Source organism: Carassius gibelio, chromosome B20 (genome assembly GCF_023724105.1).
Source record: "Carassius gibelio isolate Cgi1373 ecotype wild population from Czech Republic chromosome B20, carGib1.2-hapl.c, whole genome shotgun sequence".
NCBI classification, from domain to species: domain Eukaryota; kingdom Metazoa; phylum Chordata; class Actinopteri; order Cypriniformes; family Cyprinidae; genus Carassius; species Carassius gibelio.
The window spans coordinates 8,479,414-8,505,653 of NC_068415.1; the positions used below are offsets into that span (position 1 = coordinate 8,479,414).

At 34.4% G+C, this 26,240-nt stretch overlaps 2 protein-coding genes across 51 annotated transcripts in view; both read left to right on the forward strand.

Annotated features, from left to right (window-relative positions):
• The first annotated feature begins 768 nt into the window (after positions 1-768).
• LOC127983507 (adhesion G protein-coupled receptor F5-like) lies at positions 769-12,396 on the forward strand. The gene is made up of 11 exons (XM_052585708.1): positions 769-781; positions 3,290-3,454; positions 3,946-4,095; positions 4,186-4,330; positions 5,143-6,042; positions 7,025-7,161; positions 9,399-10,687; positions 10,840-10,881; positions 11,558-11,617; positions 11,701-11,758; positions 11,935-12,396. Exons 1-11 carry the CDS (start codon positions 769-771, stop codon positions 12,021-12,023), a joined length of 3,048 nt encoding a protein of 1,015 aa, XP_052441668.1. The 3' UTR covers positions 12,024-12,396.
• A 3,314-nt stretch (positions 12,397-15,710) lies between these two features.
• Positions 15,711-26,240, forward strand: part of adgrf6 (adhesion G protein-coupled receptor F6) — a 67,038-nt gene continuing 56,508 nt past the window's right edge. For 17 of the 50 annotated variants that reach the window (XM_052587194.1, XM_052587178.1, XM_052587193.1 and 14 more), the window contains exons 1-15: positions 15,716-16,016; positions 16,588-16,690; positions 17,043-17,146; positions 17,426-17,474; positions 17,644-17,793; positions 17,891-18,055; positions 20,765-20,914; positions 21,001-21,174; positions 21,286-21,306; positions 21,435-21,578; positions 21,672-21,836; positions 22,426-22,572; positions 23,446-23,604; positions 24,152-24,298; positions 25,280-25,426. In XM_052587194.1, coding sequence (XP_052443154.1) covers positions 16,678-16,690; positions 17,043-17,146; positions 17,426-17,474; positions 17,644-17,793; positions 17,891-18,055; positions 20,765-20,914; positions 21,001-21,174; positions 21,286-21,306; positions 21,435-21,578; positions 21,672-21,836; positions 22,426-22,572; positions 23,446-23,604; positions 24,152-24,298; positions 25,280-25,426 — 1,735 coding nt within the window. In that variant the 5' untranslated portion in view covers positions 15,716-16,016; positions 16,588-16,677. Of the gene's footprint in view, positions 16,017-16,587; positions 16,691-17,042; positions 17,147-17,425; positions 17,475-17,643; positions 17,794-17,890; positions 18,056-20,764; positions 20,915-21,000; positions 21,175-21,285; positions 21,307-21,434; positions 21,579-21,671; positions 21,837-22,425; positions 22,573-23,445; positions 23,605-24,151; positions 24,299-25,279; positions 25,427-26,240 lie in introns of all 50 variants that reach the window. The other 33 variants (XM_052587183.1, XM_052587184.1, XM_052587212.1 and 30 more) reach the window with 7 other exon arrangements.

Genomic DNA, 26,240 nt, shown 5'->3' on the forward strand with positions numbered 1-26,240 from the left:
GTGTTAGATATAAATAGTTTTCAGTGAGCTTACATTAATCTGATGAATCATAGGAAACAAATCTTAAACACTCCCATTCCGATTTTGAATAAAAGCTTTAAGGTGTGTTCATACGGTTATGCAATGACAATAATAATCACATGTTGTTATTGTTATACTCTGCCCATTGAAGTAGTGCATTTTATAAATATATACAAATGTATAAAATGTATACATTTTTAGCAATTTATATATAAAATGTAATGATATATGATTTGATAATGTGATCCACAGTGTTTCTGATCAAATGCAGCCCTTTTGTCTGTTCACACAAGAGAACATAATAGAGGGAACCAGACTTGTCTAGCAGGTGATCCAAAGACAATTGGTGACCCGGATAAAGACAAATCTATTCCAGTAAACTTTTAGAGGTGAATCATTTGACATAGAAACTAAATCTCAGATCATAAAGCTCAGCATCTCTTAACAGTTGTTTCCAGAGACACGGTAAGAGTGTTTATTCCTTTAAATGTGTAACTGCTGTAAACTGCCTTTCTGAAGTATGTACCTTGACTTTGAAATGTGCCATTAAAACATTTATAATAATAATTGTATATATATATCCTTATTTTTTTACTACATTTATACATTTAATTATATCATTGTTCTCCGATTCTATAAGAATTTCCAATTTTACAGAAGTACGGTGTCTGGATGAATCATATAATTGCCTTTTGTTCTGAAGAAATAGATTGAAGTTATTTTGACTGACAGTCATCAGTGAGAAACATGGCCGATCAAGGTATAATAAGATACAAATAAGCTTTTTTTTTTCTATCTGTCTTTCTTTACACCTGTTATCGTACCCTTGTCCTTCAAGTTAACTGTCAAAATATCTATTTACATGGGGGATGTTTGTTAGAATACTAGTGATAGAAAAGTAAAAATATCAGTACTCCTAAAAAGTACTGATTGAACCATTTATTTATTAAATCCATCTCTAATCAATAAATAAAGTTAATGAAGATGTTTATGTAAACATACAATTTACAGATGTTACATGGGACAGAATTTTGACATTTTATTAAGAATGTTATGCCAACATACTTTTTTCTATCATTTCCAACAGCTATGGCAGTGGGGTAGATAAATGGGTATTAATTATGGTTATTTTTTATGTTAATTAGAGCTTTTACCTAAATTACCTGCCAGTAACAGGCAAACTTGAAGTTGTCCACATTGAAGCATTTCATGCAATGGACAAAGACAGACAGTCCTAAGTTTTTGCACCATTAGTCACACGCCAAAAAGTTTTCCTGGTTGTTGGCTGTAGATTCAAGTTCAGATATTTGCATTGTAGAAGTCATGCAGCACTTATGTATACACATGTATTTTCTTTTCTGCGACCCTTAATTTCTGGACTAAATGTTAATGAATGATTTGTTTTCCTACTACTAGTATTTCCTCCTGTTGTTTAATTTCTCAATTCCCAAGATACAGGACAAATATTAAAGTACTTGATGTTAATCATCATGGCTGTCCTGCTGACCCATGGATGTGGAATGAGGAATGTATTTACGAATGCGCATTCTGATTTCCCAGAAACAAGTATCGAGGTACAGGTAGGGGAACTACTATAGGAACAAATACAGGAATTTTTTTACAAGAACAATTCATCCGATATGAAAAACAACAGATTTCTGTCATTATCAGAACTGTCAATAAGATATTCATTTACATTATGAATTAAATGTGTTGTACCCATTAAAATTACATTTAAAATATTTAACAAAATGATTATAGCAATAAAACATCACAATAAGAGGTTGCATAACTAATATGATACAATTTTATATGTAAAATAAATGTGTATTTGTGTTAATTTATTCCAGTTTAGCAACACAGATGGGCAACTGCATCATAGAAGACCAAGAAGCACAGGTACTGAATGTGTCACAGTTTGTCGTCTACTCATACACATTATTCTATTAAAGAAGTCATTATGATGCTTTTTTAAAGATAATTATTTTGTGTATTTGGTGTAACAGAATATGTAGACATGCTTCAATGTTCAAAAAACACATTCTTTTTCAAATACTGTCCATTATTGTAAGTCCTCTTTCAAACGCGTTGTTTTATACAAAGTCCTTCCTTCCAAGAAGTGCTGTCTGGTCTGATCGGCCAACTGACCCAGAGCCTTATTACTGGCCGATCACTTGTTGGAAATGTAATGCCCCTTTCCTTAATCGCGAGCGTCATCTTTCAAAATAAATGTAAAAACAGTTGATAATGTCCTTAGTTTTACCATCAGTTCCACCCAAAAGGTGAACAGAGTGAAGGAACAGACAGTGATTATGCTCCTATGTGTTTGCTCTCCCTCTCTCTCTCTCTCTCTCTCACACACACACACACACACACACACACACACATTCGCGTGGGCAAAACTCAGCATTTGAAAATTCAATAGCAAATATTTAAACTAATAACAAAACATACTTACAGTAGTTGATTCAATAGCACCAGATTGTGTTAGCAAAGTCAGAATTACCTAATCTCTAAGGTTCATGAAACACTCGTCCATAAAGTGCGTTGCTGTTCTCTTGTAAGTAATCTTAAAGATTTCTAAACAAATCTACTTTTGGAAGGCCAAATAAAGTGCTTTTGCTTTCACCTCGATACACACCGCATCTGCCTGACATGGCTGCTCCAACGCTAACTGCAGTTACTGAAACAATTGGGAGGCATTACGCACATATTTCCACATAGTGATGTAGACGTGTGGGGGCGTGTTTAAACGAGGCATTTTAGAAGAACTTTACAGATCTTCTTCATGTAACAAGAGCTTGTAGCACTACAAAGAAAAAGGAAAACTTGAAATTGCATCATATGACCCCTTTAAAAGAGTGTTGTTATTCATATTAAGAAGATACATTAACATAACATACTTTTACATTTTTGGTGGAAGGATTTTGTCTGTCAGTGGTTTTATTTTGCACTTTACTATCTGTCTGCATAATTATTAAAGTCACATTAATTTTCCTGTATCTATAGATCTATTTGAATACTTTACGGTTGTGGAAATGAATGTATCCCAAGTTGTGGTGATTGAACAGATCAAAACATCATTGGCCTTTATTATGTTGCCTTTTCAAATGGACAACAGCACTGAAATTACTTCTGCAAACATTACAACAGGTGAACCTGTTAAACTGGTAGTTAAAAGCCATTTATGTCATTCTTTCAGCTTAGTTTTCATCTTTAATGTTGTGTAAACATTCTATTGTTAACCAGTGTGCTATATTTATGTCAGTGTGTCAACCAAATGAGTCTGAATACCAGTGCGTTTGTGAAGATGGTTATGCATGGTCATACAACAACTGCCAGACATATGAGGCCTGCGGATACATAAAGTTTGGCTCATGTGGATGTATCAATGGTGTTCCCAGTGATGGAGAGATGTGTGTGCTGGAGAGTGGTAAGAATGATGACCAAACAAGCCAACACCAAAAGGCACTCAAAAACATGTAGAAGTGTTTGAAGTTTTAAAAGAAATATAATGTTAAAATGCTACAGTAAAAAAAAGTTAGCATAATGTATACAGTAAATTACAGTAAATTAACATGTAATTGTATAATCATCTTTTATACAAAAATTATTTTACATATTTAGAGTGAAAATTGATATATATATATTTAACAGCCTTATACTTTAATAAAAAATTATGAAACATAATTTGAACATTATTTAATATAAAAATGAAGAAAAATGTATAAAATCTTATAGAAAATTACAAATATAGTGAACAATATAGACTGCTATTTCTTGTTGTTTACTTGTTTTTATTAATATAATTAATTATATAGATGGATAAATTGTGGTAGAAATACATTGTAAAAAAAACAAAAAACAAAAACAATGAAAACACTGCATTTACCGTGATTGTAAGGTTGTTGATGCTGTTCCCAGAACTGCCCTTCACAGACATCTTGTCTGAAATTGAGTTGGAATCAACAAGCATCTCTGTGATCGATGAGATGAGGCGGTATCTGCAGACCATCACCTTTCCACTTCAATTAGATGAGGTGGTTGAAGTTTTAGATGTGAACATCACAACAGGTGAAGAATATCACACTGCCTTCTGAACACAAATACATTAGTCTTAATCTGATAAATATGAGCTTACATTTGCGCTATATCCTTTCTTAGTCTGCAATTTCAATGACAGTGGAGACAATTGTGTATGTGAGGACCAGTATTTCTGGCCATGTGATAAATGCAAAGAATATGGGAGCTGTGACGGCATCACTAACAACACATGCAGCTGCATCAATGATATTCCAAGTGACAGACAGTTCTGTCAAACAGTCAGTGAGATAACAAGTAAAATCATTTTATATATATATTTTTTTTGTTTGTAATCACATAAAAGACCTAAAAGACTGATACAAATTATATTTAATCTATGCTCATCTTTTTTTCCAGGTAATAACATAACATGTGCAGAACCAGCAACAGGTACATAAACACATCTAACTTAAAAGGATATTTCACCCAAAAATTAATAATCAGGTATCATTTACTCACCCTCAAGTCATTCCAATCGCGTATGACTTTCTGTCTTATGTGGGACATAAAGGAAGATATTATGAAGAATGTTGGTAACCAAACCTTCTTGGTTATCACTGACTTCCATTGCATGGCCCAAAAAAAAAAAAAAAAAAAAAAACATTTATCTGAATATGTCTTATGATCCACAGCATGTCATACAAGTTTGGAATGACATTTGCATAAGTAAATGATAATAGATTTCTTTAAAAAAAAAATAATAATAATATATTTTTTTGGTAAACTATACTTTTGAATCCTGAAGTCCACATCATCAACAGCAATTTCATAAATTAGTTATTGGTTTGTAAAAATATTTTACTAAACAAAACATTATATAATTCTACCTGTTGCTTGTGTTTTAGATCATTGTTTCATGAAAGACAAACTGTGTTTGTTGGGTAACAAACTTTGCTAGTGTTATGAAAGAATGACTTGATTTGACATGTGTGAAATGTTTGGTAGTATCTTTATAAAGGTTGTATAGGATTTAAAGAGTTTACAGTCACAGAAAGACATGCTGCATTTCTAACAACGTCATGTAATTTTTTCCAACAGTACCACCACCAACACAATCAGTATCAACAGAATCACTATCAACACCATCAATTACTCCACCAGCAACAGAATCACAATCAACAGCAACTCAATCAATGTCTACACCATCAACAGAATCACCATCATCAGCAATACCATCACCATCAACAGCATCACCATCAATGGTAACATCATCAACAGAATCACCATCATCAGCAATACCATCAACATCAACAGCAGCGCCATCACCATCAACAGCAGCGCCATCACCATCAATGGTAACATCATCAACAGAATCACCATCATCAGCAATACCATCACCATCAACAGAATCACCCTCATCATCAACAGCAGAACCATCATCAGCAATACCATCACCATCAACAGCATCACCATCACCATCAACAGCAGCGCCATCACCATCAATGGTAACATCATCAACAGAATCACCATCATCAGCAATGCAATCACCATCAACAGAATCACCCTCATCATCAACAGCAGAACCATCATCAGCAATGTCATCGCCATCAACAGAATCACCATCATCATCAACAGCAGCACCATCAACATCAATGGTAACATCATCAACAAAATCACCATCATCAGCAATGCCATCGCCATCAACAGAATCACCATCATCATCAACAGCAGCGCCATCAACATCAGTGGTAACACCATCAACAGAATCACCATCATCAGCAATGCCATCGCCATCAACAGAATCACCATCATCAACAGCAGCACCATCACCATCATTGGTAACATCATCAACAGAATCACCATCATCAGCAATGCCATCGCCATCAACAACAACACCAAACTCAACACAATCAAAATATACACCATCATCCCCATCAAACTCAACACCAACACCATCAATACAACCATCAACAACAAGAACAATTATGGAAAATATAGGTATGCCCAGTAAAAAAAATAATCTGAGATGAATCATGTGATGATGGTTAAGATTACTATTAGTATAGAGAGCTCTTGCTTAATTCTTGTGTTGTTGCTGCTGGTGTCCATACAGTCAGTAACAATCTGTATTTTGATACTGAGTGAGTTAGTTTATTTTAGATTTTGCTTCTAAAATTAAATAAATAGATTTATGAAATAACTGAATGAATGACAAATATAGATCCATAAACTGTTTGTTTTTTTACTTTTCAATTTAGTTTTTATTCAATAATAATAATATTTTAAAAAAAATGAAATTCATTTTTTGGTTTTACTAATTGTTTTTGTACGGTAATATTCAACAGTCTCAGCGACAACAGCTGCACATAAAGGTAAGTTTTGTAAAACTAAATTTAAAATATTGCACAAAATATTTCATGTCTGAATTACTGCAAAATGATCTTGGTATTGCATTTGGGGGGGGGGGGGGGGGGTAATTTCACCTACCTCCAGCAACTAGGTAGTATAAGTATTGAGGATTGTTATTTAAACCTGTCGTTACAATAGACAAAAATGTTCACTCATTTTACAGTTATTGTAATGTCAATGAAAATATCTGATAAGTCGTTTGACTTCAGTCTTACTAACCGTAATGGCAAGATCTACAAAGATTTATCTGGACAAATTGAGTCAGCAGTGAGTATTAAATGTTTCATATTTTAAATAAATATTTTATTTGTTGATTTATGATTATATTGTTTAAATACATCAAAATTTATATTCTATAACATTTTCAAGTACTCATTTTACTTTTTACAGATTGACACAAGTTATTCTAATAAGTTAACTGGCTACAGTGTTGGTTCTGCTAAAGTAACTGGTTTCAGGTATGATTTACAACATTTTTGGGGGGGGGCTTTTTCATTTATTCACACTTTTTCAAACAAATATAATGTTTATACAGAGTCTTCACACTGATGTGGTTTGTGTTTCACTCTAGGCCTGGTAGTGTTATAGCAGACTACACAATAAATGCAACATCCAACACACTTGAATTTGAATCAGCAAACACACAGGTTTTGGAATCTCTAAGAAGACAAGGATTATCTTTAGCTAATGATGCTTTTACTCTGAGTGGTAAGGGTACTCAGTGCCTAATCAAATGATCAAATTTATTTATCATTTTTTGTTCACTGTTGGGTTATTTGAGCTGTATGGTTTTTATTTACAGATCAAAGGGCCCTGACAACAGATCAGTTATATCCTCTGCAAAAGGTGGATCTGAAATGTGAACAGCCAGACTTTTTAAATGGACAAATAAAATGGATAGTGAAAAATGATACTGCACTAGAAAATACAAGATACTTAATTTCAAATGACAACAGAACTCTCACTGTAATAAATGCTACTGAAAATGACAGTGGTGAGTGAAATTATTATTATTTTTTGTATTGTAGATTGTAGATGGAGGAATTTGTTCGCAAAATGCATTTCCATCTCCATTTATTTGCATTAACACTTTTTCACACTAGTCAAAAACCACGTCAAGTGAGCATAAAACCTCTGCAAATAGCAAAAAAAAAAAAAATTATTGATTGAAATTTTTGTGTAATTAGATGGTTGAGCTCCAGGAATTCAATAGTGAGCTAGAGGTGTAATAGAGGTAAACGATGAACCATGTTTTTTAAACCATATATGGCATGGTGATGCACCAATCAACCAATGAAAATTAACCTACAACTGTATTGTTATACACTTTATTAGTATTATTTTGAGAGCAAATAAATATATACATAAATAGTAAGTATGAATCTTAATATAAATGTTCCTTAAATTGAAAGTAGTGGGTTTGTTTTATAAAATGATCTTTGATTTTTCTTATTTTTTTCGCCTTTTCCCCTCTACATGCAGGTCAATACTCATGCATCATACAAGGCAATGTACCGTATGTTCAATGGCAAAACATTGCTATTAAAAAACGGCCCATTATTAATGTGGGTGAAAAGGACCACTATTTTCTCTGTGATGGCAGCATTTTCCAACTAAAATGTTCTGTTGATGTTGGCTACAATATTGAATGGGTCCAGGGTGAAAAAGTATTAGAGTCAGGTTCGACATAATTTTTTTTTTAGTTCTAGAGTTTAGTCTAGAGAATATATATAAATGTTTTTCATACATTTCTTTTGTTTTACCCAATCAGGAAATGACAGTATCACATACATCCATAGAATGCAAAATGGAAATTGTTCAGAGGAAATCTTTACATGTCGTCTCAGGGATCAGCCACAACTACTGATCTATGGATATAGCCAGAGCAGCGTTACAGTTAGGATAATCACAGCACGTATGCCTTCAGTTTCTTATTCTTTTCCACATCAAAGTGCTTTTATCCAACTCTTGTGCAGTCAGATACCATTATTTCAGCTCTCTAATTTGTTTTGTTAATTTTAGTACACAGTAAAAAAAAATGTTTACAAAAAATGTTGGTTTTGAATGAGGTATATGAATTGTGATTGTTATTGAACAGTATTATATTGAATGGATTTATGGATATGAATTTGTTTTATGTTAACATTTATTCCTCAAATTTTCAATATAAGATATTTTGAGAGAAATCTAATTTCCTTATTTTAATCAGCTGCTTCGTCAGATGATTTGTGTCAAAATGGTGAACTTGGAGCTGGCAAAACAAATGATGTGAGGACAGGAGTCTGTGGAATTGGCCTGAAAGGCACCATAACTTACAAATGTGAATCACGTTTTTGGAAACAAATAGAGGACAACTGTGTAGTAGAAGTTATCAACAAACTTACAAGTAAAGTCGAGGTAATCTATTGATCATGTATATACTTAACAATCCCCTGTGCATTTTAAATGTTTCTAATACCTTCTACTAACATTTTTGTACTTTGCAATTTAGTCCTTGTTTGTGGAGGAGATTCCAGTGTTTCTGGCTAACCTCAGTGTTGCCACACAACAGCAAAATATTAGTATAACCCAGTCTGCTGCTACTGTCCAAGCAATTGTGGATATACTCTCTAAAATCGCTGATTTGTCACAATCAGTTGTTATCAATAAACCAGTAATGGAGGTATGTATTTTTTAAATTGAATTTAAAAAGGTGTTATCTTTTTCTCAAGTTGTACTGGAATTGGTGACTTGTAACTTGGAGTAATTTTCGCTGTAACGTATCTATACTTTTACCTACAACAGCCATTCTCTTTATTTTCATTATTTACATCTGCTGATTTTAGCATAGTGTAATACTGTATATTATAGTGTAGTATATTCCACATTTTGTGGGACAAATTTCATCATACATTTTTTTTTCAACTTTCAGGATTTCCTAAAAACGGTGGATATTATTGTATCAGATAATGCCAATGATACATGGAGCAAACTGATCAAAAACAACACCAGCATTAAACTTCTGCACGCTATTGAGGATATAAGTGACCGTCTCACAGATGATTTTAATATTTCTGAAATATCCATTCAGCTAACAAGAAAAACAGTTAATAATTCCTTCACTTTAAAATCAAGCCTGCCGAACTCAACTACGGAGATTGTGATACCACAGGTTCCTCAGATGACTAGCATAACCATCATAATCTTCACGACTCTTGACAATGTCTTACCTACACATGGTGGTAATGACAGCAGGGAATCAGATGTGAAAATCAATGGAGATGTGGTTGTTGTTAAGGTTAATAAGATGATTAACAACATTTCTTTTACATTTGACATTACTGATCAGTCTTTGGGAAATCCTCAGTGTGTCTTTTGGAATTTCACTCTCAACAATTGGGATTCCAATGGATGTGAAGTAAAGTGGAACAACAATGGCAACATTGCATGTGAATGCGACCACACAACCTCTTTTTCAATCCTAATGTCACCGTTTTCCATTGATAACCCAGCCTTAGCCTATATAACTTACATTGGTGTAGCTATTTCGCTGGCCAGCTTGATTATATGCCTGATTATTGAGACTATTGTGTGGAAGTCAATGACAAGAAACGACACATCCTACATGCGACATGTCTCCATAGTCAACATTGCCGTGTCTCTGCTGATAGCAAACGTCTGTTTTATCATTGGAGCCGCAGTCGCAGAAAGTGAGCAGCCAACTTCAGTGGGTCGCTGCAGTCCAGTGGTTTTCTTCATGCACTTCTTTTACCTGGCTCTTTTCTTCTGGATGTTAATGTCAGCGCTGTTGCTCTTTTACCGTACCGTCATGGTCTTGTCTCAAATGTCAAGGGCTAAAATGATGGCCATTGCCTTCATAGTTGGTTATGGTGCACCTTTGCTCATAGCGGCCATTACGGTTGCATCAACAGCTGGACCTCAAAATTATGTTTCCAAAAGAAATGCATGCTGGCTGAACTGGTATGAATCAAATGCCCTGCTGGCATTTGTGGTTCCAGCTCTCACTATTGTAGCCATAAACCTTTTGGTTTTGATTGTGGTTCTGTGCAAGATGTTGAGGAGAGGAGTTGGTGCCACAACTCAACCAGATGAGAAACATGCCCTGGTGGTCATTGCCAGATGTGTGGCCATTTTGACTCCTATCTTTGGTCTTACATGGGGATTTGGAATTGGAACCATGGTGTCACAGAAATTAGGCATTCATGTGGTGTTTGCACTCCTCAATTCTCTGCAGGTATTAATAATTTCAATTTTATAGCAAGATAATTGTATTTTATTATTGCAATTTAATTTATATGACATATACATTTTAATGCTGTACATTGATTCATTCTAAATGTCCATGGTCTTACGTATTTCATGTATTTGTAACACTTTCTTTATTAGGGATTCTTTATTTTGGTGTTTGGAACACTTTTAGACAGCAAGGTATGAGTTTACTTCACTTGCTTTGTAAAGAGCTTAAGTAATGCATTTAATGTTGTATTTAACCTAAAGATCCTGCATTATAGACAGACTGTATTAATGTATATTCCATTAGCCATAAATGTTCACATTTGACGTTTATTTAAACTGTTTTTTATTCTGCATTGCTTACCTTACCTTAGATCTTAATTGATATGTTCAAGTCTATTTGATTAGGGTTGAAGCAGATCTCCAAAAGCAAAATGACCAAAGCTGGCCACCCCTGACCAAAGAAACATCTCCCCTGCAAATATTTCATCAGCTATTTACACTGAAAGCTATGTTCATGTGCATGCAAGTTTAAAATATGACATTTCTTACATGACTTGAACTTGAACCACAGTGGTAATTAAGAGACTTAAAATTGTCTCATAGCTGCAGATTTCCAAGTTGGGTCCTTACAGTGAAAATACATGTCAGACACAATGGGTGTAGCGAGAAGGAGTGACTAGCAGGAAAGTTTCTAGATATGGGCAGAAGTATCATATAAAGCATTGCCAAGGACGACTGAATATTAGAAAATATCTGACCGCTGGGTGGCAAGATTGAAAAATCAGAATCAACTGTTGTGTATAATAGACAGACATTTAAGAGACTGTAAACAAATTTCTATAAGTTAACTAGAGATTTTTAATTGCAGGTTCGTGAGTCACTACCAGGAAAGATGTTGCTACAGAAACTCACTTCTAATCGTACCAATGTAAATGGCATTTTATAACATAACATAAATGTTTACTATACTTTGGCTCTTTGTGATGTACTTTGACTCATATCTCCATGCAGAACACCAGTGCAGGGACATCATCCACATCTGGATTGCCTTTCCTGCGGTGGCGGAGGAGTACGTAAATAACTTCAATAATAAGTAGTAAAAACTACAAAAAAAATGAATATATTATATTATTCTCAATATGAATATAGTTATTATTCAAAAGCTATATCTATAATTTGGTTAAACATTTGTTAAATTAAAACAGTAGACAGTTCTGTCAGTAATATACATTTAACTCTTTGCAGAGGTGTACAATGTGTCAGAAGCCAACCCTTCCTCGGCACTTCCATCTTCAGACAGCTCCAGTGGCTCATATGCTGTTTTGAACGACTAAAAGACACCCACAAAGTGTTTTCCCCAATGCAGTTTATTTTTTATTTTTTTGAGGAAATGTTTTTTCTCTCTCAGACATTAAGGTACAAAACTGTCACTGGGGCAGTATCCTTTCAAAATGTACTAAAATGTATTTTTAAAGTAGTAATGTATCACGTGGGTAAATAAGAATGGCCAAAATATGTCTCTCTTAGCTTTTGTACCTTAGGGTACCACAGCTTTGTACATTTTGTTTTTTGAGAGTGTTTACTGATAGGATTAGGCTAAAAATAAGGCTACTTGTTTTATTGTGTAGCCTTTATATGTTGTGAATGCAGGGTGTGGACTTTGTATTTGTATGCCTACTTTTCCAGTAATACAACTCATGAAGTGTTTTCTGTTTCACTTTTGTTTTATGTCAGACATTTACATAAGTTTTTTTTCCCCTTGTCTTTATTCTAAATGTTTCCAAAATTTCTAAATGTTACTGCATCACCAATAATTAAATACCAAATTATATTACATTTACTCAAGTACCGTATTTTCCGGACTATAAGTCGCACTTTTTTCATAGTTTGGCTGGTCCTGCGACTTATAGGCAGGTGCGAATTATTTATCAAAATTAATTTGACATGAACCAAGAGAAAACATTACCGTGTGCAGCCGCCAGAGGGCGCTCTAGGCTGCTCAGTGCTCCAAGAGGACCAACACTGAGCAGCATAGCATTGTAAAATAACCTCATTCAAAAATTAATGACTGTACAGATTTAAAATATTTGTCAAATGTTCAGCTGAGTAACTACAGGGAAAAAAGTACAGGATGTAAAATCACAGGGGTTGTGAATGAGTATTTAGTTTCTGGATCAGGATATCATATCATACGTTCACTGTTACGTAGCTCTGAGTGGACAGAAAGGGGGCAGCTACACCCTCATGTCATGCCATTTTGATTCATTTTCCTTTAGAGGTAGTTTGGGCTTAAATGTGTTGTTGATTAAGAAGAAAAAACTGTGGAACACACAGGTCTCATAAAGCTAATGCTGACGACTGCCTGTGAGTCTTCTTTTATAATGGCCTGCATCGAAGAACAGTTGAAATGCTGAACAAAGCAGAGTAGGCTTGAATTCAAAGCAGACAGGGTTTCACAGAGCTGCCGCTAGAGATAAATCAGATCAGGTTTCCTTTCCACTGTTATTTGAATATCTTTTGTCAAAAGTTGGCATTGTCATAACACTTAACGAAATACATTTTCTGTATTGTTGACTGATAGCTGTCTCCAATATAATATAATGTATCTTGCAAGTTTAGCTTACGAATTGTGTTCCGTTTTGTTTGGCTTTGTAAAGTGTTTGCTTGTGAGTTGGGTGTAATCCAAATTGTGTGCTGTTATCTGATCAGATTTGTTATTATTTAACATCATCTGTGAAATATATGAATATAACAATTGTGCATCCTAACCATAGGTAACATGCAAAATCCATGCCAGTTTAAACCAAAACCAACACACAAAAAACATCATTAAAAAAAAAATTGTAGTATTTTTATCTAGGTAAAATAGTTTTGAAATAAGAATGCTGTCAGTCAGTAGATTTGTCATTGTTACCGCTTACAGATAGCACAGATAGTTTATCTCTCCAAGGCTTCACCCCTGATAAAACACACCATAAGAATTTAATAAAGTCTACAGGATTAATTTACTTTTTGATGTGTAGACCTTATCCTCCTCTGACTTTAGTTTGACCCTCTCAGCACAAAGACAATGTTCCCGGGTCCTAGATTGTTAAGACATACCCGTATTTTCTGACTATAAGTCGCACCTGAGTATAAGTTGCATCAGTCCAAAAATACGTCATGACGAGGAAAAAAAAACATATAAGTCGCAGGACCAGCAAAACTATGAAAAAAGTGTGACTTATAGTCCGGAAAATACGGGAAATGATGTTTTCACTGAGAAAAAATAAATAAATCTGATGAATCCTGCATTACAACTCTTAAATGCTCCCTTTCACAGAGATTGTTAGGAGTGTACATAGAATTATGCAATGACGCTAATGATAGTAACTTAGCAAACTGCATTACAGACCAGAAGGCCTGCCCCAGACACGCACTGTTTACTCTTCTCCCATCTGCGAAACGTCATAGGAGTCTTTGCTGTCATGCCAGCACTCAGGAACAGTTTCTTTCCCACAGCGTTCAGCCTGCTAAACTCTTAATTTAAACTCTAAACACTTTATACTCTCCCCATCTAATACTATTTACAATAAAGCTGAATCTAATCAATACGTTTTATAGGTGCAGGAGACTTTCTTTCCTTTTGTTTATTTGTTTCATTTTAAATCCCTTCACCAATCCTTCCTTCTACTCAGTCTACTTAAAATGATTACATGAAAATGCTAATGAAAGTGAACTAACAGGTATCTCAGGTATCATTTGAAACATCTCCATGCTACTGGTACAATGATCTCAGTATCACAAAAGTAGAGACCATTGTACCACCTAAGAGTTAAGAGATATTTAGCTTACTGTAATGGGAGTGCTCTTTCCCAGGGTTTCCCATGTAAAGAACCTACTGTTCCCGCTGAGGTGTAAACTACCCCCGGTCTGGGACTTGGATTAATGCAAATTCCAATTGTTGTACATGCCTCCACTCGGGGGATGTTTTATTTTGGTTTTGGTCAGCAAAAGGGTCGGGGCCAGAATGAGTAGCCAGAATGAGCCTGTGTTCACACACTTCATTCTATGTATTTTTCTAAAGGTAAGGTATGTATCTTACTCTTAGACTCATTTTTGAGAATTTGATGTCTTGTATTGATTTGATATCTTTGAACTGGCTATGTAATTGGCATGATACATATTTACTGATAATAATGTAAATGTAGTTTGATTTTATTCTGTTTTACTCTGTACTTATTAACTCCAGTAGATTACGCTGTATCCTTGTTACTGCATTTCCTGCGTCAGGTTAGTAACAGACTAAAATTCAGTTGAGATGGAGCATAGGGTACACCAATGGTATCTTTAGAGATCCGGCTAACACTTGGTATTAGTTCAAGTGTACTTAGATTGTAAGGGCTTGTAGGGTATTTCCGTTTAGGTCAGCTGGATGTAGTTCGACCAACCTAAATAGGATGAGCCTAACCTCTGTTTATCGTAGTATTACTCTAAGCTAAGTGTACATGGGAAACCATGGCATGACCATACCAAAACTTCTATCAGGGAAAGTGATGTTGGTCGGCTTATATCTATAGTAGTGGTCGTGATCTCTGACTAAAAATAATGTTGCTTTATTCAAGTGTGTATTTACTCAAATCTATGGGGGTTAATTAAATACTTTTAAAATAAACAAGCATAGGAGCGGCGGTCTAAAGTAGTAGCCAATTACCTCTGTCTAATAACCAAGACTGACGAGAATGTGACCCGCAAGATATGCTTAGGGCAAAAGCAATATCTTTGAGCAACATGAACACACCCAAATGAGTATGAGCGAGTACAATAATTTTAAAGAATAAATAGAATAATCAAATGTCAGAATAGTAATGATTAGATACATACAAACAACCAATTTGCCTTTAAACCCAAATGCAAGGTCATAATAAAATGGTGTCAGATTAGAATTGACTTTAAATTAAAGAGCTTTGCGCACTGAAAAGTCTGAACACGTAAGAAACCTGCAGTCAGCACTGGATACCTCCGTTAGGCCAAGTGCGCAGACCTTACATATGTAATTTACTTTTTATAATGAAGCCCACAATGCCTTAAACTGTTTCTTTTGAAATGCTGCCAGAGAATTCTGCTCTGTTGTGTTCACTCAATAGAACAAGGAAGTAATAGAGAGAAATCAAACTTGTCTAGCAGGTGACCCACGCAGGCACATTATTGTGGTGACCTGCACAAAGGCATGCTAATTCCAGGAAGATTTTGTAGGCGGATCATTTGACACACAAAAAAAAAAAAAAAAAAAAAAAAATCAGACCCTGAGGAACAAGTTCGGCATCAAGGTTGTTTCCAGAAGCAAGGTAAGACTGACAAATCAGCCTGTTTATTCTTTAAAACATAAAACTGCTGTAAACTGCCTATCCGGATTACATTTATTGAAGGAGATGCTTACCTTATTATTGAAATGTGCTGTTCAGTGCTGAATGTTTTAAAGTTGTATGTGCTTGAAAACGACAAGAGCTTGACCTAAATTCAGGTGAGCGATTGCAGTTGACTGGAGTGCAACCTATAATTATTTATGCTTGCAGTTTCTGTCATTGTCATTTATTATTAAATAATCCTCAGTAAACTGTCTGATTGGTTACAATGGTCTTCCATAAAAGATTCAGCCCAAATGTAAATATCTGCTGTAAAAACAATAGACACTTTGTTTAAACATATAGTGCTTCAGATGTTTTAAGGTGTTGTATTTTGTGAGTCAGTGGAAAGTAGATTTTTATGAATTTCTGCTAATTTATGACAAACACCTTGAAAGTATGATGATTTTGAGGAGAGGTCATTACAAAAGACTTTAAACATCTTTAATCAAAATGTAATCGTGTTGATTAATTGAACTCTGATATGCATATGACAGAATTTCCAATTTTACAGATGTAAAGTGCCTGGATGAGCCATATAAATGCCTTTTGTTTTGAAGAAATAGATTGAAGTGATTTTCACGGACGTACATCAGTGAGAAACATGGCCGGTCAAGGTATAATAAACTACAAATTATCTTTAATTCAATATAAATACTTTTGTCCCAAAAATTCTATAATGGAAGACACTGTACTCATCTCAAAACACTTGAGTCTTGAAATGGTTTTAGTTATGATATAATGACAAATATTTGGTGGCTTGATTTACAACATCTTACTGAAATGGATCACATTTGGTTTTCTTGTCCTTCAAAAATGGTCACTGTCAGTTTAGTTGTTGTTGTTTTTTGCATTGAATAAGACAGAATTCCTTTTCCAAGACCTATAATTTCCAGATTAAGTGCTACTAATGTTTAATTTTATTTGTTCATATCTTGTCTGTTTAAACTTTCATTTTCTCAAATACAGGACAAATATTAAAGTACTGCATAGGAATTGTTATGGCTGTCCTGCTGACCCATGAATGTGTTGTGGAAACACTTGATTTTCCAGAAACAAGTATAGATTTAGAGGTAGGTAAAGGTTTATTTACATTGTAGGAACAGAAAAACAAACGATGAAAAACAAGATTCCTGTCTTTTTAGATGAACTTTCCACTGATATATTAATTTCAGTAAGAATTAAATATTTTGTATCCATTGAAAGCACATTTAAAATGTTCATCATTAGATTTATAGAAATATAACACAAATTTATGGTATGGAACCATGAATAGATTAACAACCCACATAATTAATGTTTATATGTAAATACATTTGTTTGTGTGTGTGTGTGTGTATTTTTAATTTCAGTTAAGCTACATAGATGGGCAACTGCGTCACAGAATACCAAGAAGCGCAGGTCTGATTCACAGTTACACACTTTCCTAATAAAAGTTTAATGTTATGGATATATAAATAAAGATGAATTAATATTATATTCTTTATTGTTTTTTTTCTTTCTTTCTGATTTTGTCTGTCAAAAGTTCAATCAGTTAAGCCTTCTTAAAATCTCATCCTTTTCCCCAAAGATTCGGAGCTGTTGGAGTTCATTGTGGTTATTGAGGTGAATGCATCTCAAGCTGTGGTGATTGAACAGATCAGAGCGTCGTTGGCCTCCATCACGTTTCCTCTTCAACTGGACAACAGCACTGAAGTTACTGCTGCAAACATTACAACAGGTGAGCCTGTTGAACTGGTGTTCAGAATTCAAATATGTCATTCTTACTTGTTAATTTTCTTAAATGTTGTGTCAATATTGTGTTGTGTTTACAAAAGTGTGCCAACCAAATGAGTCTGAATACCAGTGCGTTTGTGAAGATGGATATGCATGGTCATACAACAACTGCCAGACATATGTGCCCTGTGGTGACATCCGTTTTGGCTCATGTGGATGTATCAATGGTGTTCCCAGTGATGGAGAGATGTGTGTGCTGGAGAGTGGTAAGAAAGATGACCAAACAAGGCAACACCAAATGCACACACACACACACACACACACAAAAAACTTTGTAGAAAAGTTTGTAATGATTGAAAAAGTTAAAAAAGCTGCAGTAGGGTCTATAAATAAATACATACCCTAATTAAATAAATACACTTTAATTTGTTAACTGTAAGTTACCTTATACTCATAGCTAAAGTAAAAAGTATATTTATTTGCAGTTATAAAATGGTTAGTTCAGGTCCTTGATTCTGATTGGTCAACAAAATGTTGTATGCTTGATACAGCACAACTATGTTTCACCCAAAGGTTCATCATTGCAACACTATTAGCAACCATCCTTCGCAACATAAACAATCAATACAGGGTTAAAACTATTCCATTTATTACGTATTTCAGCAAAATTCACTGTTTAATATTTAATGAATTAGACTGAAAAAAAAACTGCATACTGGATTATTGAAAATGCACATTCATTCTCTGCCAGTAGGAGGTGTTTTTGGAACGTCAGAAATATAGTGGTTTCTCTGTAATGAGAAAAGAGTGAAAAAATATAGCCTATATTGATGAAGAAAAAAACACTGCTAAGTAACCAGCATAAGCCTACATTTAATTAGTCATTTTAACTTCGGGCTGTCTATCAATTAAAATATATAATCGCAATTTATCGCATGATTATCATGAGTAAACTTGTGAATAATCGCAATTTAATCACACATCTTTATCTGTGCTAAATGTACCTTAAATTAATACTTTGCCCCCCCCCCCCCCCCTCCCCCCCCCCCCCCCGTTTCACAGACAATGTTTAAGCTAGTTCAAGACTAAAATGCATGTTTGAGCTGTCTCAACTGAAACTATCTTGCTCTGACATCTCTTAAAATATGTCAGTGTCATTGTTCTGGGTCAAGATACACACCTTTAACATTTTTTGTAAAAATTGTTTAAATATCTTAATTTAATGAAGGCCTAGACCTGGCTTAAAATAAGACCCGTTTGTGAAACCAGGCCTTCAAGTTTTTAAACTAATCAACATGGACAAATGTGGAAGCTTTATTTAATACATTTTAATTAGTAGTGAAACCATAATAGCATGAAGGGTAGACGTTTCATAGGTCATAGATGTTTTTCAAAGAACTTGTTCATGTCTCTTAGACACATAAAAATGTGGACTTGCCTATAAGGTGACATGTCCGGTTCACTTAGTTTTGTTGTGGCCATGACATAATAACTTATGAGAACGTGATATTACAAGATCATTTTATCGGGGTAAATACATCCTTATCATGCCGTGACCTCGCAAGAACTTATGTTGAGGGACGAGTTTAATGCATAAACAAACCTGCGTGACCATAGCAACCCAGGATTGTCAGAGATGGATTCATTAATATTTTATTTTTAATTAAGAAATTATAATATTATTTATTATAGAAATTCTCACATTATTTTATTATTATATTAACCATAGGCATTGGCTACTGGGCTGTATTGCATGCGAAAGTCAGCATTCAAAGGAAGTTTACCATGAATCGATGTTACATAAAGTGCATAATATTAAATATGCTTACAATAAAACACATTTTTCCATCCTACAGTCTTTTAAGTCCATTAACTGATCACCTTTTTCCAGTAATATTGTTATATTATTATAATTATCATTAGCCTATTATTATTGGTTATATTTTAATATTAATTTATGTAATTTTTCCCCCTTAATTTCAATCTATTTACTTAATGTTCTGATTACTTTTGTAAATAATTGCCTGCTTGACATACAAATCAAGCTTTGATTATGCTGACTGGATTTTTTGCTGGAATGCAGTTTAAATTTAACATATATTATAATTTCATTTTATTTTAATGTAATAATAATAAGAATAATAATAATATACAAATATTAAATTAAATACTTAAATGTTAATAAAAATGTCTATCTAATCTATTTTTGTTAATCCCAGGTTGCTTTGGTCATGCGCAGGTTTGGTTATGCATTAAACTAGTCGCCAAGAGAAAAATATGTCATTCCCTCAACTTAGCATCTAGACATGATATCACGTTCACACAAGTTAATATGACATTCCTTCAAATTATTATCTCGTGGCCACAGCATATTATCATGTTCCCACTAGTTATTATGTTGTGGCCATGACAAAACTAAGTGAACCAGACATTTCACCCTATGGGCACCGTACAAAAAGCACACAATGAATGCTGATTTTCTATGAATGTTCAAGACTTCTGCTTCAGCTGCTGTTGGTAAATAACTAGAAGAAGAACTAAGTGCAGTAAATGGTAAACTGTTTAGCTGGAAGTAGATCATGCACCAGAAGCCAGTCTCATAAAATATACAAATGAGCGCAGGCGCAGGCGCTCTTACAGAAAAAGATGAAAACTAAAATATAAATGGGCATCAAAATTCCTCTAATATATTTTTGAAATGTTGGCAGTTAAATCCTAGCAACCACAGTCACCAGTTTTGCACAGCAAAGTTTTATTATTCGCTTATATTTTAACATCTGATTGACATACTAATGCGCAGTGTTTGTGATACGCATGCTTACCTTAGTTCTCATGTATTTACACATTATTGTTAGCATAATTAATTATAAACATATTTATTGTGACAAAAAAATGCAGTATTGTAAATGTAAACTCTAATATCAAATGCAATGAAAATACGAAGCTGATGATGTGCTTGTGGATGCTGTTCCCAGAACTGCCCTTCACAGACTTCTTGTTTGAAATCGAGTTGGAATCAACAAGCATCTCTGTGATCGATGAGATGAGGCGATTTCTGCAGAATATCAACCTTCCACTTCAATTAGATGAGGTGGTTGAAGTTTTAGATGTGGACATCACGACAGGTGAAGAATGACCACCTTCTGAACACAAATACATTAGTGCTGATCTGATAAATATGAGCTTACATTTGTGCTGTATCCTTTCTTAGTCTGCAATTTCAATGACAGTGGATACAAGTGTGTATGTGAGGACCAGTATCTCTGGCCATGTGAAAAATGCAAAGAATATGGGAGCTGTGACGGCATCACTAACAACACATGCAGCTGCATCAATGATATTCCAAGTGACAGACAGTTCTGTCAAACAGTCAGCGAGATAACAAGTAAAACATATTTCCTGTTTTTAATCATACAGAAGATCTCTCAGTCAGTGACTGTAACATGAACTGATTTGTTCTAATAAATTCTCTTCCTTTTCCTGGAATTTAACACAGACTGCGGGCAACAACCATCAGGTAGATAAAACAACTTACTTCAATCTCAGTGTCAAGACCACTACATTATTTCCTGCATTAAAAAAAGAAAGAAAAGAAAAAAGCAGTGAATATTCCTAACTCTTTTCATCTTTCCACATTGACTCCAGTTCCTGTCGAATATCTAACTGAAATTCAGATAGATGCAGAGAATCCTGCAATCATTGATCTGTTGAGGCAACGTCTGATGTTTTTCAGTTTGCCCTACACAGTCAGTGACAGCACTAACATTACAAAAATCAACATAACTACTGGTATGATCTCAGGCTCTGCGTTGTAATGTTGTACTTTATACCGGATAAATACTACCATGAACAGTTTATGATTTTGTTGATTCTGTTTTTCAGTGTGTTCTCTGAATGAAACTCAGTATCAGTGTAAGTGTGAGGGTCTGTTTGTTTGGCCGAATGACACGTGTCACTCATACGAGGCCTGTGATGACATCACTGATGGTTCATGTACATGTATCAATGCTCTTCCAATCGACGGACAGTTCTGCCAGTTAAAAGAAGGTAAGTGATAACATTCATAAATATAAAAAATAACAACTTCATTAAATCATTAAATCCAATAAATTATTTATAATTTATATTTGATATGTAGCACCCCAGTGCTCTATGCAAATAAAAATCCATGCAAATTAATTTTTTAAGTTCTTAGCTTTCTTTTTGAAAGCTCATTGGTTGTAATGAGCACTGAGCAATTAGGCATAGCAACCGGCAAAAACAAATATGAAAATTAATTTCAGACCATTTAGATGCAGAACTTGAAACCACAATTAGTTATCTTTTTATTATAACTTAAATAGTCATAATGGAGTTAATCATTTTACTGTTGTAGTCTGATGATCATTCAGTTTTTGTGTCAAATCCATATAATTGAAACTGGTTCAGCATATCAGTAATTGGACATTTGAATATAAAAATAATCTGAATAAGTATCAGCCGATCTCTGTTGCAGAGTAAGAGCTTTCATAAAAATCCAGCAACATATCAACATTCCAGAAAAAGGCATTGGCACCAAGAAAAACCTGTTTTTAACTATGAGGGTACATAGTTTTACTTTTGTTCTTACCTGAACGGCTTCTGTTTGTTCTTGCAGTGCAACCTTCTGACTACGTGATTGACCTTGATGTGAGATTCTTTGACTTGTTCCTGATAAGCTACTTACGAAATCTCTTCACAAACATCAGCCTTCCTCTCACTTTGAGCAACAGCATAAATATCACAGATATCGACGTGACTACTGGTGAGATCAGAAAGTGTCCGTGTTTGGTTATGAGTAAAAATTTTAATGAGATTATCATCACATTTTGGGGGAAGTCATGGCCAAGTGGGCCGGCAATACCACAACCGAGGTGCCCTTGAGCAAGGCACCAAACCCCCAATTGCTCCCCAGGTGCTGCAGCATAAATGGCTGCCACTGTGCATGTGTGTGTTCACTGCTGTGTGTGTGTGCACACTGCTGTGTGTGTGTACTTTGGATGGGTTAAATGCAGAACACAAATTCTGAGTATCCCTTACGCAAGGAAAATATATTTACCAATATATTTCTTAAAATATATTGTGATATATTGTAATACAGTATATTATTTTCCCTTTTTATATTCTAATATTTTATATATTTGAATATATTTAATAATATATTGATGATACATATATTTTATAATATATTGCAAAATATACAAATGATTGCCGCTTTCAATATATTGCAATATATTGGAAAAAATAAATATATATATAAGAATATATGCCTAATATATTGCATGATATTTTCCAATATACTGCAATATATTTTTGTTTCATAAGGGATGGGTCACCATACTTTGTTGTATGTAATATTGCTTTGTTTTTTTATTATTTATTCCATATTGCTTATCTTCTAAGTTGTAAGATTTCATTCAGTCATCAATTTTGGGGTCTTGGTCACACAAGAAGTGTACTCTGCCTTCTTTGTATTAACATGCAGATAAACACAAAGTTGCTCCTATAATAAATTTTTACAAACAGATGTAATGTTTCAAAAATACTTTCTTTATTTTCCGCATAATATGAGTAATTTAAGTGACTTCTATTGATTCTTTGAATATACGTTAGCCTAAAAGTCTGCTTTTTGTTATAGTGTGTGGGTTAAATGGAACAGAATATGAGTGCAACTGTGAGCAGAATCATGTTTGGCCCAGTGACACCTGCAGGGCCTATCAGGTGTGTGATAGCATTGTGGGAGGCAATTGTGGATGTATTCAAGCTCTTCCTTCAGAGGGGCCACTTTGCCAGAGAGGTGAGAAATCATATTGTTGAAACACTGCAAGCAAAAAATTAAGTATTGAATTTAATTCATGTTCACATACTTGATTCACTGTCAATGAATTAATTGTTCATTTTAAATTCCAATTATTATGTTATCGTTTATCATACTCTATGCAGTTCCATGTTTTATTCTATTTGAGCTGTCAATCAAACGAGTATGCAGAATTTATGACATCATTAGCGTATCGTTTTGAAAATGCTGAGTTGAACTGATTCTTGCGAAACAGAACAACGTTATCTTCTGATTAGGCTTAAAATAGTTTTATTCAAGATATAGTTGTAAGTATCTTTGATATTTTAAGTGTCTTATTAAGTGTTGCATGAGGGCAAAAAGCGAAAGCCAAACAAAGCTACATGAACTGATTAGAAAAGTCAGTACGTCTCCCCCTAGTGGACAAAACCGGTACAGCCTAGAAATCTGACGCACTTTGACCAAACTTGTGGTTTTGAAAACCTTTAAATAAAAAAAATAATAATTTAACATTAATATAATAATATATCGCTCTTTTTTCCCACAGACATCAATGAATGTAAAGATGCAGTGTCAGTGTGTGGTCAGTACTCAGATTGTATTAACATCATTGGGAGTCACATGTGTTCATGCTGGAGTGGATTTAATACCTTCAATAAAGACAGTCCTGTGAACCGCAACAACTCATGTCAGGGTAAGTGTTATTCATTTTGGGGGGGGGGGGGGGGGGGGGATTATTATCTTATGAACCAGAATGTACAAAGCTGATGTGTATTGAATATTATTGTGAGCTGTTGTTGTTCCTGCTTGTGGTGTAATATCACCAACATTTTTTTTTTGTCTTTTCGCCTTTTTGGAATAATTATTGTTGTTGGATGTCTTTAGATATTTGCCTAATTTAAAACCATAAAATAAAAATAGCATTTCATATATTATTTTAAAATGTCCTAATTTCGTGTTGGAGTCCACTACAACAGATTGAATTAAGAATCATTTGCCAATGATTTCGAAACGATTCGTTCAAAGCAACTTCGGAGCAAGCCCCTCCCTTCCATAATTGTAATCTGCTATGATTGGTCGGCTGGCATAATCAACACATTCTTAGAAAATAGTGGGTTCACACAGTTAATTATGAATTCTACTTCAGTAAGACAGTAATATTGTGCTTTAACGTACCTGGAAAGCTAAAACTGCACTACGTGTACATCACATTTTAGCACCAAATGTTTTTTTTTTTGAAGAAGCTCGCAAGCAATCTTGTATTGTCTATGAGGCAATCGGGGGGATGATTAATTTTAAATACTATGCAAAATGACAAAATAATTAATCAGAATATTTACCCAAATTTGCTCCTTTTCACGCTCGCCTTCTCTGCAAGGTTCGGTTGCTCACGTGACATCTACGTCATCAAGCTCAGTTTGAGTCTGCGCAGTTCGCTCGACCCCCCAGGAAGTTCGTGCTTTTAATTGACTTCACTTCTCTCCATTGAATCCAATGGGGTCGCTGTGTCCATTTCTTTTACTGTCTATCTATGGTAACAGGCAAAATATTTGAAAATAATGCGATTCAGATTCGGAACGACTCTCTCTTTTGAGGGACAATATTTTTATTTATCATGCACTGTTTTGATTAACAACTTTGCAGATTGTTTCATTTAAAGATATTTTTTTCATAGATATCAATGAATGTCTGTTCAGTCCATCTGTATGTGGTCCAAATTCAATCTGCACAAATCAGCTGGGAAGTTACAATTGCTCATGTCTGGATGGATTCACTGCAACAGTTTCAAGTTTCCCCATCAGCAACGATAACACATGTACAGGTAAATCCTACAATCATTTATATTGTAAATACAATCATTTTCTTAAATAAAAAGTCCCTGCTTATTTATACATGTAGTTTGCTTGTGCATTTTTCCCCATCACATTATATTTCACACAATTTATTGAAAAATCAACAATTAAACAGTACAAAAATCCTCCGTTTTAAATTTTAGCAGCCAAAGAGTAAGAAAAACTAGATTCAACTTATGGTGACTTCCATACTTGAGTGTATGGAAGCATATGGGTAGCATTATTCAATTTGGGATGTAATATGCAAAATGACAATGCAATATGTAAAATGGCAATGCATTTCTGTTTTTACATTTACATTTTTCAATACATCTGTGCAACGTTTGGTGCAAAATGAAAATGAAAATGAAATTACATAATTTTCATTTGCCATTTCCTACACCAGTTTTAATATGTAAAATGAATATTAATTTTAACGCTTTATAAGTTGCAAAATTAAAATTAAAATGTATTACAGAAATGATTAGATATGTCTAACATGTTCAAGCAAAAACTGTGGCAAAATGATCATTTAAATGCTATTTTTCTTAAATGCATTAACACTCACAGTCAAGACACTTACGATCGCATTTTCATTCAATGTCCCGCAATGAATGTAGCAAAATTCAATGTGCACATTGAAAATGCATTCCGAGCCGATCACGTGTCCCCGCCCTCGCGCCCTGTCAATCACTGCGTGAACAAGGCGGGGCTTACAGAAGGTCAGAGACTCAAATCTCAAGAAGAGGATTCAATCAAGTGAGAGAACATGGACAAGACAGTTGGTCCGTGTATGTTTTGATG